This window comes from Oryx dammah, unplaced genomic scaffold (assembly GCF_014754425.2).
Source record: "Oryx dammah isolate SB20612 unplaced genomic scaffold, SCBI_Odam_1.1 HiC_scaffold_8, whole genome shotgun sequence".
NCBI classification, from domain to species: Eukaryota; Metazoa; Chordata; class Mammalia; order Artiodactyla; family Bovidae; genus Oryx; species Oryx dammah.
The window spans coordinates 5,368,340-5,385,286 of NW_024070192.1; the positions used below are offsets into that span (position 1 = coordinate 5,368,340).

The 16,947-nt window shown below is 53.0% G+C and overlaps 1 protein-coding gene across 1 annotated transcript in view; it reads right to left on the bottom strand.

Annotated features, from left to right (window-relative positions):
- Positions 1–16,947, bottom strand: part of SDK2 (sidekick cell adhesion molecule 2) — a 161,705-nt gene that overhangs the window by 47,125 nt on the left and 97,633 nt on the right. The window contains exons 23-30 of the mRNA XM_040244313.1: positions 16,545–16,660; positions 7,871–8,066; positions 7,559–7,657; positions 7,011–7,202; positions 5,210–5,331; positions 4,025–4,134; positions 3,775–3,925; positions 332–569 (exon numbers count right to left, since the gene is read on the bottom strand). Of these exons, the coding sequence (XP_040100247.1) occupies positions 332–569; positions 3,775–3,925; positions 4,025–4,134; positions 5,210–5,331; positions 7,011–7,202; positions 7,559–7,657; positions 7,871–8,066; positions 16,545–16,660 (1,224 nt within the window). The remainder of the gene's footprint in view (positions 1–331; positions 570–3,774; positions 3,926–4,024; positions 4,135–5,209; positions 5,332–7,010; positions 7,203–7,558; positions 7,658–7,870; positions 8,067–16,544; positions 16,661–16,947) is intronic.

Genomic DNA, 16,947 nt, shown 5'->3' on the forward strand with positions numbered 1-16,947 from the left:
ACACACACACAGAAACTACACAGACACACACACGCACACACACACAGAAACCACACACACACACAGAAACCACACACACACAGAAACTACACAGACACACACAGGGACACACACACAGAGAAACCACACACACAGAGAAACCACACACACACAGAACACATACACACATGCACACGCACACACAGGGGATGCTCTGTCAGACGCTGAGCACAAGCAGGAGAATGAGCCCAGGACATTTCTGCACCGCAGCTCCAGCCTTAGGGACCCAGGCGGGGTGTCCCCAGGCCACAGGGAGGTGGCCTGGGTGAGGGGCGGGCACCCAGGGCGGTACCTGACTCCCGGGTCCGGCCCGTCACCGCCGGGCTCCAGGGCCCACTCCCGACAGCGTTGAAGGCCTGCACCTGAGCGCGATACTCTGTCCACTCCTCCAGGTCCTCGATGGTGCACTCACGCTCCACGCGGTCGTGGACCACGTGGCTCAGCGTCTTGCCGTGGCCGTCTGCCCGGTTGTACTTGATCTTGTAGCCCACCGACTCGGGGTTCCCGTTGTATGCCATCTCCGGGAGAGGCTGCAGGGGGAGCGGGGGGAGGAAGACTGCTGTGAGGCCTGCCCCACGCTGTGCAGACCTGCCAGGCTCGTGTGGCCTCTTCCAGGGAAACTTTGGGATTACCCAGCTCACTGTCCAGCCTCTCGGCACCCGTGTGAGGCACACTCAACGCTGAGCATGGCTTGGTTGTGTGACTCAGTGTTTCTGACAGCCTCACCTTCTCCCTGAGTCTCCCCTTGGGCTCAGAGGAGAGGCAGAATCCACTCTACAGTGCATATGACAAATTTATGACCCTGCCGAGGGGGCTGGCCCAGGAGGAGCGGCGTAAAGGCTGTCTAACACCTGGCACCTCTGGCCGTGGTCTCTGCCACTAAACTCCCTCCCTCAGCCTGCCAACTGCTGCTGCTGCTGCTGCTAAGTTGCTTCAGTCGTGTCCGACTCTGTGCGACCCCATGGACTGCAGCCCACCAGGCTTCTCCATCCATGGGATTTTCCAGGCAAGAGTATTGGAGTGGGGTGCCATTGCCTTCTCCAAGCCTGCCAACAGATACTTATTTAACAGCCTACAACATGCCCGATCTCAGCCCGTGTCTGCCCTTGGAGAACAAGCATGCGGAGACAGCGTCTCCACTCCAGGAGACGCTGTCAGGAAGTCCTTCCGCCAGCACACCTCCGTCTCTCCTGTGCATTTTCAGCCTCCCTCTTCTTGGTGTCTCAGTGAAGAGGAAAAAAAAAAAAACAAACAGCGTCCTCTCCTGGGCCTGTGACTAGGCTGGTGAGGCTGAAGCCACTGCCTTAAGTTCATCTGGATGAACCTGGTGGTGCTGACTCGCAGTGGAGAGGTGGGCCTGTTGGGGGCAGCCTGTGACCCGGGCAGGCGCTGGAAGACTCTTGCTCTGACGGTGGCAGGGCTGGAGCTGGGGTGCTCTCAGCCCTCATTGGCCCCCGCTCTGCTTCCCTAAAGAGCCCCTGATCCACGGGCCCCCACGTTCTGACCCACTTTCTCCAGGTCCTCAGCCTGTGCCTTGCTGCCTCCATACTCCCTCCCCGGCCCCCGCTCCTGCAGACACTTAGTGAAGCAGACCAGAGACCATTAAGGCAGCGATCGATGCGCCTGAGAGCTCGAGCCGGGCCCAGGTCGCAGGCTCCCTCACCTGCTAAGGAAAGGTAACGGGCCGCGCCATTAGGGGGGCCCCGAGGGGCCCGGGCCCCACACTGCCCAGAAACTGCCTCCTGTGCCCCTCCGGCCCCCACCCCGGGTATTGGACGTCTCAGCCTTTTAGTACTTGGAAACCTTAGAGCAAGGAGCAGGGGGCAAAGGGAGAGCCAGCCTGGAGGGGAGTGGAGTGGAGGAGGGAAGTGGGGATGGGGGGTGGTGGGCTGGGCAAGTGGATAGCTCCCCGCGGTACCCGCGCCTGGGGGGCTCCTTGTTCATAATTAGTGCTCAGCCAGGGCTGACGGCCACTAGCACCTCCATCAGGCTGTCTATGAAAGGCAGCAATGACCTGATAAATCATAACCCTGATAAGCTTTGGTTCTGATAAACCAAAGCTCGGTGCTTTTTAAGTTGAGTTTGGGACAACTAGTAAAGATCTTTCAGTTCAGTTCAGTTGGTCAGTCACGTCCGACTCTTTGCAGCCCCATGGACTGCAGCACGCTAGGCCTCCCTGTCCATCGTCAACTCCCAGAGTTTGCTCAAACTCATGTCCATCGAGTCAGTGATGCCATCCAACCATCTCATCCTCTGTCGTCCCCTTCTCCTCCTGCGTTCAATCTTTCCCAGCATCAGGGTCTTTTCAAATGAGTCAGTTCTTCGCATCAGGTAGCCAAAGTATTGGAGTTTCAGCTTCAGCATCAGTCCCTCCAATGAATATTCAGGACTGGTTTCCTTTAGGAAGGACTGGTTGGATCTCCTTGCAGTCCAAGGGACTCTCAAGAGTCTTCTCCAACACCACAGTTCAAAAGCATCAATTCTTCGGCGCTCAGCTTCTTTAGTAGAGGCCAAAAGGAGTTGTGTGGGGACTTCCTTGGTGGTCCAGTGGTTAAGAACTCGCCTTGCAATGCCGGGGATGCGGGTTTGATCCCTAGGCAGGGAACTAAGATCCCATATGCCACAGACCAACTATAGCCCCTCCCCCGCTACTACTGAGCTCACGTGCTGCAACTAGAGAGTCTGTTCACCACAACTAGGATCCCACATGTGGCAACTAAGACCTGATGCGGCAAGATAAATAAATCAATAAACGAATATTTAAAAAAACGAGTTGGTGGCTGGAAGGGCCAAGTGAAGCAGAGTTGGGCAAGCTCCCCCTGAAGCTAGGGTTCCTGGGTTTTCTAAGAAGCCAGGCTGTGCAGAGCTGGCCCCACGTCTCCTTGCCTAGGAATTCCTCCTGGCTTGCTGCCCTCTGGGGCTTCATCCCAGGGAATGCCGTCCCAGGGGAATGTTCAGGGGGAGGAATGTTCTCTTTTGTTCCCCAGGAACAAAAGCATGCTCAGGGTTTACGGTGGTGGGTTTTGGGGCCAGACTTCCTGGGTTGGGATTCTGAGCCCTGCTGTTAACTAGACGGTGTGGGAGGATGGAGGGAAGGCTACTTGGGAAAGTTATCCCACCTCTCTCTGCCTCAGTTTCCTAATCTGTGAAGTGGGGCCAGGATACTGTCACAGGCTCCCAGGGGAAGGGCTCAATGTCCAACACCGACAGCACTCAGAACACTCAGAACAGTGCATGGCAGGAGGGGAAGCCCTCAGCCGTATCACTAACTCATGCAGGGTCACATGGGGTAATGACCCTCGACATGGAGCCTATGGGGACAGAGCTTAATGCCTCTGCCAACTCCCCCTGAACCTCAGGAAGAGCCCCTCATTCTCCGACTGGGTGGGCAAGACTGATTAGGTCTGAATCCCAGAACCACCCCAGGGAGCTGTCTGACTGGGTGAACGCGTAACCTCTCTGAGCCTCAGTTTTCTTAGCTGTAACTTGGGATAGCTGTAACTTGCAGGATTATGTGGAAGAAAAAAGGCAAAATGCTTGGTACATGGCAATGTTCAATAAAGTGTTTTCTAACTTCTTGTCATGCAGAACATTTGTTCGTTTGGCTAAGACTGATGGCCGGAACCGAGAAGGGGGCTGGAGGTGAGCCAGTGGATGCCCACGTCTGCAGGGCGATGAGGCCGCAAGGCGACGTCCCGCCCCCCACCGCCCTCGGCGCGCTCGCAGGAGCCTCACCACCCAGCGGAGCCACAGGCTGGTCTCACTGGCCGTGCGCAGGGTCACGTTGGCCGGGGCCATGTCAGGGGGTGCCTGGAGGGTCTGGATCCTTCTAGAAGGCTGGCTGGGTGGGCTGGTGCCCACGATGTTCACCTGGCGCATGCGGAAGCTGAGCCGGGGGGAGAGAGGGTGGGTGCAAGGGTGAGGGCAGGCCCCCAGGGCCGAGCCCACCGCCGTGTGGGCAGCCCCTTGCCTCCGTGCCCCGTACCTGTAGTAGGTGAAGGGGTTGAGGTCAGGCACTTCCATGGAGCGGGCGTCGGGCTCGTTGGGGAGCTGGTGGATCAGCTGCCACTCGTCTCCCTCCCCGACCACACCCACCTGCAAAGGGAGACCCCCTTAGAGCCGGCCAGCCCGCCAGGCTGAGCTGGGGGTGCAGGCTGGCCCATGCAAGGCTTTGATAGGGCTCCCCTCGAGGACACCAACTGGGGCCCCCTTCTTTCCAGGCCCTTAAACATGACTTCAAGGGTGACCCCGAGCCCACCTGCATCAGACTCTCATGGGACACTTGTTACAATAGAAACCCACTCCTGGGCCCTGCCCGTGAAAGCATCAGAAACCCTAGGAGTGGTGCCCAGGAGTCTCTGCTTGCTCAGTAGAAACCCTGAGAGTGGTGTCCAGGAGTCTCTGCTTGCTCAGGAAGCTTCCCAAGTGATTCTCCTGGATACCCGGGAAGTTTCTAAAACTCCAGCTAGGGGATTCCCTGGAGGCCCAGTGGATGAGAATCCGCATGCTGACGCAGGGGACGCGGGTTTGATCCCTGGTCTGGGAAGATCCCACGTGCTGCAGAGCAGCTAAAGCCTGTGTGCTTCAACTACTGAGCCTGGGGCCCTGGAGCCTGCGAAGTGCAGCTGCTGAGCCCGCCGGCGGGAAGGACTGAGGCCCGTGCTCCAGAGCTGGGGCTCCACGAGACGAGCCAGCGCAGCGCGAAGCCTGTATACCGCGACTAGAGAAAGCCCACGCGAAGCCACGGAGACTCAGTGCAGCCAAAACCCCCAGCTGGATCAGAGTTTCTGGGGGTGGGACCCAGGCACTGCAGTTTCTGGATGCTCCCCTGTTGCAGCCAAGCTGAGAACCGTGAGTGTAAAGGAAGTAGCTGGTCATTTCTCTGGGCCAGCAGGTCGCCACCCCGATTAGAGGGTGTGTGTGTGTGTGTGTGAGTGTGTACGAGTGTGTATGCACGTGTGTGTGCGCGCGTGTGTGTGCACGTGTGCGTGCAGGCATGTGTGTACAGGTGAGGCAGAGGGGAACTGTGGATGCTTTTGGTGTACCTGGCTTTCTGTACCTTGCATATGGACTTCACACTGATGTAAAAACACACGCAGTTTGCTCTCAAGAGCAGGGGCACGGCCAAAGCGAAGAGCAGGCTGCCCGCTCTCCCCTCCGCAGGCTCTACCTGGGCCTCCACCAGCCAGCGGGAGATGGAGGTCTTCCCGTCGTAGCCTGGCTTGAACTGCAAGGTCACGGAGCGCGGGCCGATGTTGGAAATGCCCAGGTTGGTGGGGGCTCCGGGGAGTTCTGGAAGAAGGAGACAGGGCAGGAAGGCAGATTAAGAAGAAGGTCCTTCCACGTCGAACAGGGCTCTCTGGGCACAGAGGGGGCTGTGTCACATACTTTCTAGAAACCTCCTCCTCCGAGCACGACCGAGGCCTCACCCTCTGCCCCCAACACAAGCTTCTGTCCTGCATCTACGGCTCGCTGTGTTCAGACCAGGGACGGGGCAGGCTCAGGGCCGAGAGAACCTCAGGGCCACGCAACAGGGGCTGGGCTTCCTAGAAAGAATCCTCCTCTCCATCCACCCATAACCCGAGACAGCGCTCCCCAAACGATGCTGCCTGAGGGAGGTTTGGAGGAGGGGTGAGGGGAAGGAGGAGGAGACCTTGTATCCTGATCAGGAGCCTTGAGGTTCAGGATGAACAGAAAGAGCTCAGATGCCAGGGTCAGACTGCTTCCGATGCTGTGTGTCTTTGGGCAAGTTCCTTAACCTCTCTGTGCCACAGTATCTTTCTTGGTAAAATGGAGATGATAATATCACCTACCTCAGGGTTACTGTGTGTGTGTGTTAGTTGCTCAGTTGTGTCCAACTCTTTGCGACCTCATGGACTGTAGCCCACCAGGCTCCTCTGTCCATGGGACTCTCCAGGCAAGAATACTGGAGTGGGTTGCCATGCCCTCCTCCAGGGGATCATCCTGACCGGGGATTGAACCTGTGTCTCCTGCACTGACAGGCAGATTCTTTACCATCTGAGCCACCAGGGTTACTGGGGGGATTCAGTGCATTGATGCACGGAGCTCTGGGCTGGGTGAGCACTTCATCAACCGTCAGTGCTGCTTTAAATTATCAAGTAATTTAATAACTACCTAGTGGCTAGGACGGTAAGGAATCTGCCTGCAATGTGGGAGACACAGGTTCGATCCCTCGGTTGGGAAAGATCCCCTGTAGAAGGAAATGGCAACCCACTCCAGTGTTCTTGCCTGGAGAGTCCCATGGACAAAAGAGGAGCAGGCGGGCTACAGTCCGTGGGGTCACAAAGAGTCGGACACAATTGGGCCGCAAACAATCTCCTTCTTGTCACCGTTATTATCACGTGGGGTCGGCTGAAGCTCAGTTATCTCAACCATCCCGGTGGGTGGGCGGCTCTAGGCATCCTGGCCACATGGCACAAACACAGACTCACAGAGCCAGAGGGGAATGCGTGGGTATCTAGATACAGATGAGGAAACTGAGGCACAGGGGGCACGTGACTTGCTCAAGGTCGCAGAGTCTGGCAGAAGCAGGGCTGAGAGGGGGCCTCAGCTTGCTCTTTAAACTGGGGGTGGATTATTCGCAGCCTGCTCTACCCCGCTCCCAACACACATTCCCACCAGTTGGAATCCTGTTTGGACCCTTCGGGTGGCAGTGAAAGTTCCTTCCCCGAGTCACAGATCCCAGTGCGCGATGCAGAGCCTGGTGTGGGCGGCGCGGGGGGCGGCCAGGGGCAGAGGAGAGAAGGGTGGGGGCCTGCAGGGTCTGGGCTCCCCTGAGAGCCAGGCAAAGAAGCAGCAGAGTCCACCCAGCCTTGTCATCACCAGGGCGAGGCCGGCCCTGGGGGGACCCGGGGACCACAGACCCCAGTGAGGGGCTGGCTGTGCGGGACGGAAGTGGCCGCCATCAGGAGGAGAGCGGCAGGAGCCGGGGGCGGGCGGCGGGCACCCACCTGGAGGCACCCCCGAGGAGATGGTGGAGGCTGACACCTGGCCCTGGCCCTTGGCGGTCATGGCGGCCACCTCGATGGTGTAGGTGGTGAGTGCGGTGAGCCCGGTCACGCGGTACTCCAGGGTCACGTTGGGCAAGTAGTGGGTCACACGCGTGTTGGTGCGGTTATACTCCTCCCAGGAGATCCGGTAGCCTGGGGAGAGCCCGCAGCGCGGCGTGAGCTCAGCTGCGGTGGCCTCAGCCTTCTGCTCTGCTGCTCATGTCCCCACGAGTCTGGCGGTTGGACACATGCTGGAAGCAAGGTGCCTCCGGGGAGGTGGGAGCATCGTGGGTCAGGGGGCGCCCTTGCTGTGTGGGGATTGCAGCCACGGTGAAGAGCTGGGGTGTGTCACAGAGCAGAGGGGCTGAGAACCTCCTCTGAGTCTTCTCCAAAAAAGACTGGTCTGCTGAGAAGCTCTGGAGGAACGCCGGGCAGGCGGCAGGGGGATGGACAGGATGACCCTTCCCGGCCCAGCTCACCCCCCGCGTTGGCAACACCGAGGGGCCTACCTGTGAGGATGCCGTTCCTCTCCCCTGGCTCCTGCCAGCTGACCTTCAGCGAGGTGTCCAGGACATCACTGAAGCTCAGGTGTCCCACAGGCCCAGGCACTGCACCCCGAGAAGGCCCCCCACCCCACCCAAGGCCAGTTAGAGCCAGAGAGAGACCACCGTCTGCAAGATGACCCGCGGGGCTCCAGGGGCACCCCAGGCTGGAAGACAAGAGCGGGGCTGCCCTGTGCCTGGAGCGCACAGCCTGGCCCGTGGAGGCGGGGGCACGTAGGGAGTCGGGGGCAGAGGGAGCCGGGACCGGGTGCTGCCTACCATCCTCATGGGTGCGCACCAGCTGCGGGGTGCTGCGGGGCCCGTCTCCGGGGGTGGTGAAGCACAGCACTGAGGTGAAGTACTCCGTGAACTTCTTCAGGCCAGACACGAAGCCCACATGGATGCTGTCTTGAAAGTTGGGCCGGGCGGTCACCATGGTGACCTCCTCTTCCTGCTCCGGCTCCCAGGCGATGAGCTGCAGAGAGGCCAGGCACTCAAGCAGGGCGGCAAGAACGGGACCAGCAGAGGCCCAGCCCTTTCCCAGAGGCTGGGCCACAGACAGTGTCCAGGAGCCCAGCTCCCTAGGGTCCCTCCTCCCAGGGAAGGGAGGCCGTGTTGGTACCCACAGGCCCCTGGAGCATCTGTCCTCTGGGAGCTCACTCTGGGGTGCTTTTCCATTCCCTGAGTAACTTACTCTAAGCAAGGCAGCCGGCAAGGTGCTTTCAGCGAATCATCTCTCATTCAGTCCCCACGGCAACCCCGTAGGGAGGGACTTGACCAAGATCGGCTACATAATTTGCAGATCCAGAGCAAAATGCAAATGGAGACCCCCTTGTTTAAAAATTGTTAAGAATTTTCGGAGACAGCAGCAAAGTGTTGAACCAAATATGCAGTCCTTCCGAGTATGGAGACTTGAGTGACTACATAGGCACGAAGCCAGTCTTGTTTTCCATAGATGATGATAATAGGCTCAAGAGAGGCTGAGTGACTTTACTATATCCCACAGCGGCTAGAAGCTGAGGGTCTCTCTTTCCAATACCTGGGCTCCTTTGTCTTTCTCTGTCTGGGCTAGGGCAGTTCTCCCCTGGAACTTCAGTGTGTAGCTAACTCTAATCCTTTTAAACTTGTTCTGAGTTGGGATTTTAATCTTAACCATCTGCTGGAGGTGGAGTGTCAACAGGAAAACCCTGTCTGGAAATTCAGCATCACTTTTCATTTAATCTCCACTCTATACATCCCACCCATAGCTGCATTAACTCCCTGCCTCCCCTTCCATCTCCTCCTGCCTCCTGGTTTTTAAAACTGGAATGTAGTTGATTTACAGTGTTGTGTTAATTTCTGCTGTAACAGTGTACAGCAGAAATTGCCAAGTGATTCAGTGATCATATATATGTGTGCATGTGTGCCAAGTTGCTTCAGTCGTGTCCGACTCTTTGCGACCCTGTGGACCATAGCCCGCCAGGCTCCTCTGCCCATGGAAATTCTCCAGAAGAATTCTGGGGTGGGTTGCCATTTCCTTCTCCAGGGGATCTTCCCAACCCAGGGATCCAACCTGCGTCTCTTACGTCTCCTGCAGGGGCAGGCGCGTTCTTTACCACTAGCGCCACCCAGGAAGCCCCATACATATAGACACATTCTTTTTAAATATTCTTTTCCATTACGGTTTATCACAGGATAGCAAGTATGGTTCCCTGTGCTATAAAGTAGGACCTGTTGTTTATCCATCCCAAATATATTAGCTTATACCTGCTAATCCCAGACTCCCAATCCATCCCTCTCTCCACCACCACCCTCCCTCCCCGAGGCAACCACAAGTCTGTTTTCTGTCTGTGAGTCTGCTTCTGTTTCACAGATAAGTTCCTTTGTGTTATGTTTTTGATTCTATTTGTAAGCGATATCCTATGGCATTTGCCTTTTTCTTTCTGACGCACTCAGTGTGATCATCTCTGGATCCATCCACGTGGCCGCATCTTTCTGCCTCTTGGTCTCTTGCCCCCCACTCCTTTTTCTCTGGGCCCTTTGTCTGTCTCTAACAATGACAGCTGGTCTCAGAGATTTCCTCCTTTATTTGAAGTTGATTAAATAGCAATTAATGGTGAAAAGCAACATGGGATGAGTTTTAATAAGCCCGGGTATTTATAGACATAAAACAATACCATGCCAATGTTTCCTGATTAACTCATGCCCATAACAATGCTTAATCTGCTCCTTTTCATGGCCGCCTGTTTATAAAGGATGTTTGGAAATTTAATTGGTATTGTGAAAAGATAGCCAATAGCAAGTTAATTAGACACTAATTAGACCCTAAAAATACTAATCAGAAATACTAAGTGGCATTTAATAAGTATGTTAAATACCCTCCTTATTTCAGTTATCTTGTTTCATAGCAATTAAATTGCTGAACTTCTTTGGAGTAGATGAAGAAACAAGTTTGATGTTTTAATTTAATTAATGTAAATTCAAATTAATTACGCCATTAGAATTAATTGCGTGGTGTATTCTCCAGTAAGAGCAAAATCTAGGTAAATATAATCTTACTGGGTTTAGACCAGTTATGATCACTACAATTAAAAAAAAAAGAGGGGGGACAAAGAACGTCCCGACAAATGCTTAGAAACAAGATCACAGGGAACTGTCTTGAGAAATGACACGACAGACGAGCACAGGGTGATGGAAGCCTGGCGGTGGAGTCAGGCCCGGGGCATGCGCACATCCAGGCCAGAGACCAAGATGGCGGAGGCGGCTTCAGAACGTTTATTCTGGAGTGTGGACCACCTGTCCTTCCACAGCTGCACCTGAAGAGGAGGGGCTGAGGGCTGAGGGCTGAGGGCTCTCCCTCAGGGCCCGGAAGACAACAGAAGCGTCTTCCGTGCCTTCTAGTGCCCTCAAAGGGGCTGGGCTCCGGCAGCCACGGGGTGGAGCCTGCTCCATGTACACGCACTGGGTCTGGCACTGGGTCAGTACATCACCGTCGAGGCCCGAGTCACCATTGCAATGAGGACGAGATGGGAATCACTGTCCTGCGCTGTTACAAAACCAAAACCAAGGGGCCTCCCTGGCGGTCCAGGGGTTAAGACTGTCTTCAATGCAGAGGACTTGGGTTTGATCCCTGGTCAGGAAACTAAGCTCCCACCTGCCATGGAGAAACTAAAGCTCAACTCTGTCATTTACTGGGAAAGTCAGTCAACCTCTCTGAGCCTCAGGATTATAGGAGACACTACTGTCTACTCTGATGGTTGTAGAGAAAAGGGCTGAATTGATGTCTCTTGTTTCTGATGGAGGCGGTACAGTACAGGCTCGAGAGTCCAGGATAGTACGTTTGGCCTGCTAGATACTTGAGTTAAAAAAAGAAGAGGAACTTCTCTTTTTCTGCCTCCCCTCCTCTTTCTCTCTATTTTTCTATCTCTTTGCATTTGCACAGATTTGTAGAAAATATCCTGGAAGGATATGTAAGAAATTAACAACAGTGATTCTCTGGAGCGGGGAGAATTTCAAGGTTGGGTGGGAAAGAAACAGGCAGATGAGGGGCTGGGGTGGGAGGGGGTGGGACGGAAGGAAGATTTCTGCTCTAAGTTTGCCTTTTTTTAATATTTGTTGGGTTTTGAATTGGGTAAACATATTTCTGGTTGAAAATTAAATTAAAAAGTGAAAAAAATAATGGGGCAATTTGGCAACAGGAGCAAAATTATATATATCTACCTTTCAAATTAGCAATCTTATGACTAAGAATCTATTCCAGAGTTGGACGTGAAAATATGAAAAGATGTACGCATACAACTATTCACCGTGGAAATGTTTGTTCCAGGCAAAGATAGGAAACAACCAAAATGTCTTCACTAGGGAACTGGTTGACCAAACAATGTGAGATCCACATCACAGACTACAATGCAGATTCTTTAAAAAGGAACATGAAGTATCTCTATATACTCCTACAAAGTGATCTCCAGGATATAGTGAAAATAACAGCAAGACGGAGAAAGTGTGTATTGTACCCTGCCATTCATCTGAGGTGAGGAGACACATTTATGTATACATGCATTTGTTTCTGTTAAAGAAATGGAAGGGAAAATCAAACCAAACCAACACAAAAAAAGAAATGAATTCTACTGGGAAGGAAGAGAACCAGAATTCAGGCTGATTTTCTTGGAGTTAACTTTTCTTTGTAGATTTAACCTTGGAACCATGTAAATAGGCTACATAATTACAGAACAAAATTAAATTAAAAATCAATCCCTAAAAATCAAAACCAAAATGAAACAAATGAACTTCATAGTGTATTGAGTTGTAGCAAAAATCAGAAAGAAACCCTTTCAAAGACTTTGCAGTACAGAAAGGGGTGGGGGAGTATATCTTGCTGGGATACACCTTAAAAACAGAGAGACCTACAGATCATCTGAAACTATTTTCGGTAACCACAGTGTTGATATTACTATTCTGAAACTGTTGTGGGTATCTGTGGGATCAAGTAGGTCAGTGATTCTTTGGTGTGAAAAGAATTCGATTTTTACTATGGAGAAAAGAGAGAGAAAAGACCCACGAGATTATTTTAAAAGAAATCTGAAAGTCCTGAAATTGAATTGGAAGTATATGTTTTATCTTTTAAAATAGTATTTTTCAGTTGTCCATCCACAGAGCTTCAAAACAACAGTCAATGCTAGAACCAGGAGCATCCCCATTGCCCAGATTCTGGTATCTAACTATCATGTAAAAGAAACAAGGGTTCCCTTGAAGATGTGGCTGATCCCAGGCACGCTGCAGGAGAAGAAGATAGTTTGGGGCATCCTGTCATACCAGAGAGCAAGGAAACTACCAAAGATTCCTGGGGCTGAGACTTCCCTGGTGGCCTAGTGGTTAAGAATCTGCCTGCCAACGCAGGGGATGCAGGTTTGATCCTTGGTTCAGGAAGATCCCACATGCCTCAGATCGGCTGAGCCTGTCGCCACAGTTCCTGAGCCCACGTGCTGTTAGCTCCTGAAGCCTGTGCACCTAGAGTCTGAGCCCCACGACAAGAGAAGCCACCACACTGAGAAGCCTGCACGCAGCAACGAAGACCCAGCGCAGGCGAGAGAGAAAAAGAAGGCGCCTGAGCCCACATCAGAAGGACTCGGCAGCTCGAAGAGGCAGGCGATAGGTCAGTCTGGCATCAATAAAAGTAATAACAGCAGTGGCCTGAAACATAACAGATGTACTAAAATCCCTAAGGACATAATAATACTAACAACAACAACACGGATGCCTCCTTCTGCCCCCATCCAAACTCATCTATCACCTTAGAAGATGCTGAGGAACCAGTTCATTCCTCTGAAAATTAACTTACGGAAAAGACTTGAGCACTTACCATGCTTTTCCTAGATGAACTAAAACTTCAGGTAACCAAAAAGCTGTTAAGGGAAAAATTCTTTTTTTTGGGGGGGGACGTATTTCAGCTCATAAATCGAGACAAAATCACAACATTCACATCTCCTCCTTTTGCAACCCCTACTGAGATAACGGACCACACAAGGGCCATCAGTGGCCACTACAGCCTAGAAAGAGAGACAGTCGGACACTTTGCCGTCTAATAAAAATGCACAGCACCATCTAGGAAGCGATATTTTGAAAAAAGATATTCAAGCCTGAATCTGATCAGACCTCTCATCCTAAATTCCAATTTACTGCAAATATACTCTTCAGAGGAATAAATTAAATGACCCCACAGGGATGCAATCAGCCGATCCAGCCAGGCTGTGGAAAATTCTATAGGATAAATGACTAAGTTTCTCTACAAAATAAACTAAAAAGGAGAAAAAGGGGGACGGAGAACCCGTGGACCAACTGAAACCTAGAAAACTCCAACCAACTGCAGCTGTGTGGCTTTCCTTTGGATCCTGAGGCAACTAAACCAACCAGTAAAGGAAATGATTTGGAGACCAGGAGATTTGAACACTGACTGTGTATCTGATACTATTAAGGGGACCATTGATATTTGAAGGCACCATAATGAGAATGTGGTTACTGTGGTGAGGTTTTAAGTAGAGACTTTATAATGTTTCTCTGCGGGAATAAGAATGGATGAAAGGATACAGTACCTGGGATTGTCTTAAAAATATTCTAGGACAGAGGCTGGAAAATAGAGGGAACAGGGCTTCCCTGGTGGTCCAGTGGTTAGGAATCCACCTTCCAGTGCAGGAGAAGTGGGTTCCATCCCTGGTCGGGGAACTAAAACCTCATGTGCTGCAGGGCAATTAAGACCTCACGCAGCCATAGAAATAAATAAGAAAAAAATAGAGGGAACACGCTGGGCTATGTGTTGGTAACTGGTGAAGCCAGGGTGCATTATGGTTTTATCTAGTCATTTTAGTCTCCTCTCTAACTCTGTAGATATTTGAAATTTTTTCACGATTCAAAGGGGAAAAAAGGTCCCTTCTTACTGAAGGGTGGAAGAGAGAAACACTGCTTTTTTTTCCTCCCTGTGACACTGAAGGTGGAAGGAGCAAGAAGCAAAATTCCTACCTGAATCCATCTGCACTTAGAAAAAATCAGTTATAGTCATTATTTGACAATTAAATCATACAACACTATTTTTAATGCAAGGCAAGGCTCTGGAGTTGGAATCTGAGCTTTGCGGTTACTTTGAACAAATTACCTGTCCTCACGCCTCAGTTTCTTCCTCTACAACATGGGGTGATGGGAACGTCCCTGGTGGTCCAGTGGTTGAGACTCTGAGCTCCCAATACAGGGAGCTTGGTCAAGGAACTAGCTCCCACGTGCGGCCACTAAGAGTTCACACGCTGCAACTAAGACCCGGCACAAATCAATGTTTAAAATAAAATAAAACGAGGGCCGTTCCTGGTGGTCCAGGGGTCAAGACTCTGTACTTCCAATGCAGGGGGTGTGGGTTTGATCCCTGGTCAGGGAACTAAGATCCCACATGCTGCACGGCCAGAAAATAATAATAAAAATAAAGAAATACAATGGGGGTGATGATAACAAGCCTTTCTTCTTAGGGCTCTTGTGCACCTTGCCCAAGACAAGTATGGGAGAGAAGCCCATACTGCCTGGCGCTAGAATGCGCCCTGTCTAAGCACGAGAGAGTCTTCTTCACCTGTTTCTATGCTGCAGCTATTTGGCCCGTTCCTTCTTGCTGACTTTCACAGAGCAGGGAGTGGGTGCTGGGCACTGCCCAGACCTGGGAGTCAGGTGGGCCTCTGTAGCCTCCTCTGGCTCTGGCACATAAAGGGTCTTTGCACTAATTGTCCCGGCCACTGAGCTGGTCTCCTTGGCCCTCTGGGAGCCATTTGCCTTAGAAGTTTGCAGCCCAGGGCTCCCCAGGGTGGAAGGAAACTTAGAGTCAGCAACAAGAAGCTAATTGTTCCCAGCACAGCTCCTCTGCACGAGCCTCCCTCTTCCCTCCCCTGCCGCACCCCAGAGTCCCAATTAAGAGGTTTCTCCAGCCAGCCAGCACTGCCGGTGAGAGCTGCAGCCTCGGCCCAGGAAGGCTGGCTCGGCCTCGGTGATGCACCTTCTCGGGAAGAAGATGCCACAGCTGGAGGGTGTCCCAACCTAGACCCTCCCTCCTTTTTGCCGTGCTGTGCCAAGTCGCTTCGGTCATGTCTGACTCTGTGACCCCATGGACTGTGGCCCGCCAGGCTCCTCTGTCTGTGGGATTCTCCAGGTAAGAATCCTGGAGTGGGTTGCCATGCCCTCCTCCAGGGGATCTTCCCGACCCAGAGATGGAACCTGTGTCTCACGTCTCCTGCACTGGCAGGGGGGTTCTTTACCACTGAGCCACCTGGGAAGCCCCCATCCTTGGTTTACCAGCAGAAAAGTTCTCTCAGTGATTTAATCTCAGTCTCTTCCTGTCTAGCCACCTTGACCTTGAAGCAATAAAGGCGGAGACTGCAGGTCCTAGAAACACTCTTGGTTGTTGCACATGGTTTGAGAATGTTCTGGAAGTGTCTGCGGTCACTGCCAGGTCGCCAGATCCCTGGGCTCCAAGCCAGAGCCCGAAGTTCTCTCCCCCTCATGGCTGGCTTCCTGGTGACACGTGTCACCACCCCCTGCCCCTGTGCTGCCTGCCTGCGTGAGAACATGGAGAAGGCGGCCGTCTGCACACCAAGGAGAGAAGCCTCAGACAGAACAACCCCGAGGACACCCGGATCTCGGCCTTCCCGCTTCCAGAACTTTCAGGGGATACACTTCTGGTGTTTAAGCCGCCCAGACTGTGGTACCGCATGAGGGCTGTCCATACAGCTAGTCCACTTCCACTCCTGTTTCTAGCGTTTCCCTAATGCTTGTTAGGTGTTTGCCATTCTGCTCAAAAAATTACAAATATCCTCATTTAATCCCCACATAACCCCAAGGAATAAAAATTAGCATCATTTTCACGCACAAATGAGGGAACAGAATGTATCTTGCTTCCCCAGCAGCTAGACGTGCATAGAGTCGGGCTCAGTAAATAATTACCAAAGGAAGGGTGCTCAGATGGACTATCACACTGGTCCAGGGAGCTGGCGAGAGGCACAGCCAGGACTAATCCCCGCTCTGAGTCCTAGTCCAGCCCTTAAACACACTGCAGGGGTCAAGTACAGTCCAAGGACCTGAACGCTCCCCTTAGCCCATGGCTCAGGTGTAAGAAGTGCGTTTTGGATTTTTCTGATGGGGCCACGGCTCTGCGGAGGGTCTGCACCTGAAACAAACCTGGTTTTGTTTCTAACCCAGTCTCACTGAAACTGCGCTGTTGCCCCTGGTCACAGACAGGTCAAGGTCCAAACTCCCCGGGGCCTGGACGTGGACTTGGGGACAGCCCGAGGCCCTCTGCCTTGATCACGTACATGTTCTCTGCTTGGCCTGAACTGGTGATTTCAGAAACAGCGGGCACGCCCTCCTGCATCCTCCCTCGCCTGCTTCGCTCGTCTCCAGCCCGCGTCCTTCTTGCAGGCTTCCACCCCGGGCCAGGAGAGACCTCACGTACCTTGTAGCCCTGGTTGATGCCGTTGATGAACTGGGGGCTGGGGGCATTCCAAGTGAAGCGGATGGTTGTGGAGTTGGTGGCTTCTGCGTGCACGTTGCCCGGAGGGACTGTGGGGACTGCGGGAGAGTAGAGAGGTGGGGGTGTGGGTGGAGGGGCCGCTGTCTGTCTGTCTGTCTGGCCCAGGGAAGCAGAGGAAACACACGAGGTTTGCAGACACAGCTTTACACGCTCCCCACCCCCCAGCCATGGAGACTTGAGATGCTCTCTTGCTGTAGATTGCCTGTGTGCTCAGTCGCTAAGTCGAGTCTGACTCTTTGTGACCCCATGGACTATAGCCCGCCAGGCTCCTCTGTCCACGGGATTCTCCAGGCAAGAATACTGGAGTGGGCAGTCATTCCCTTCT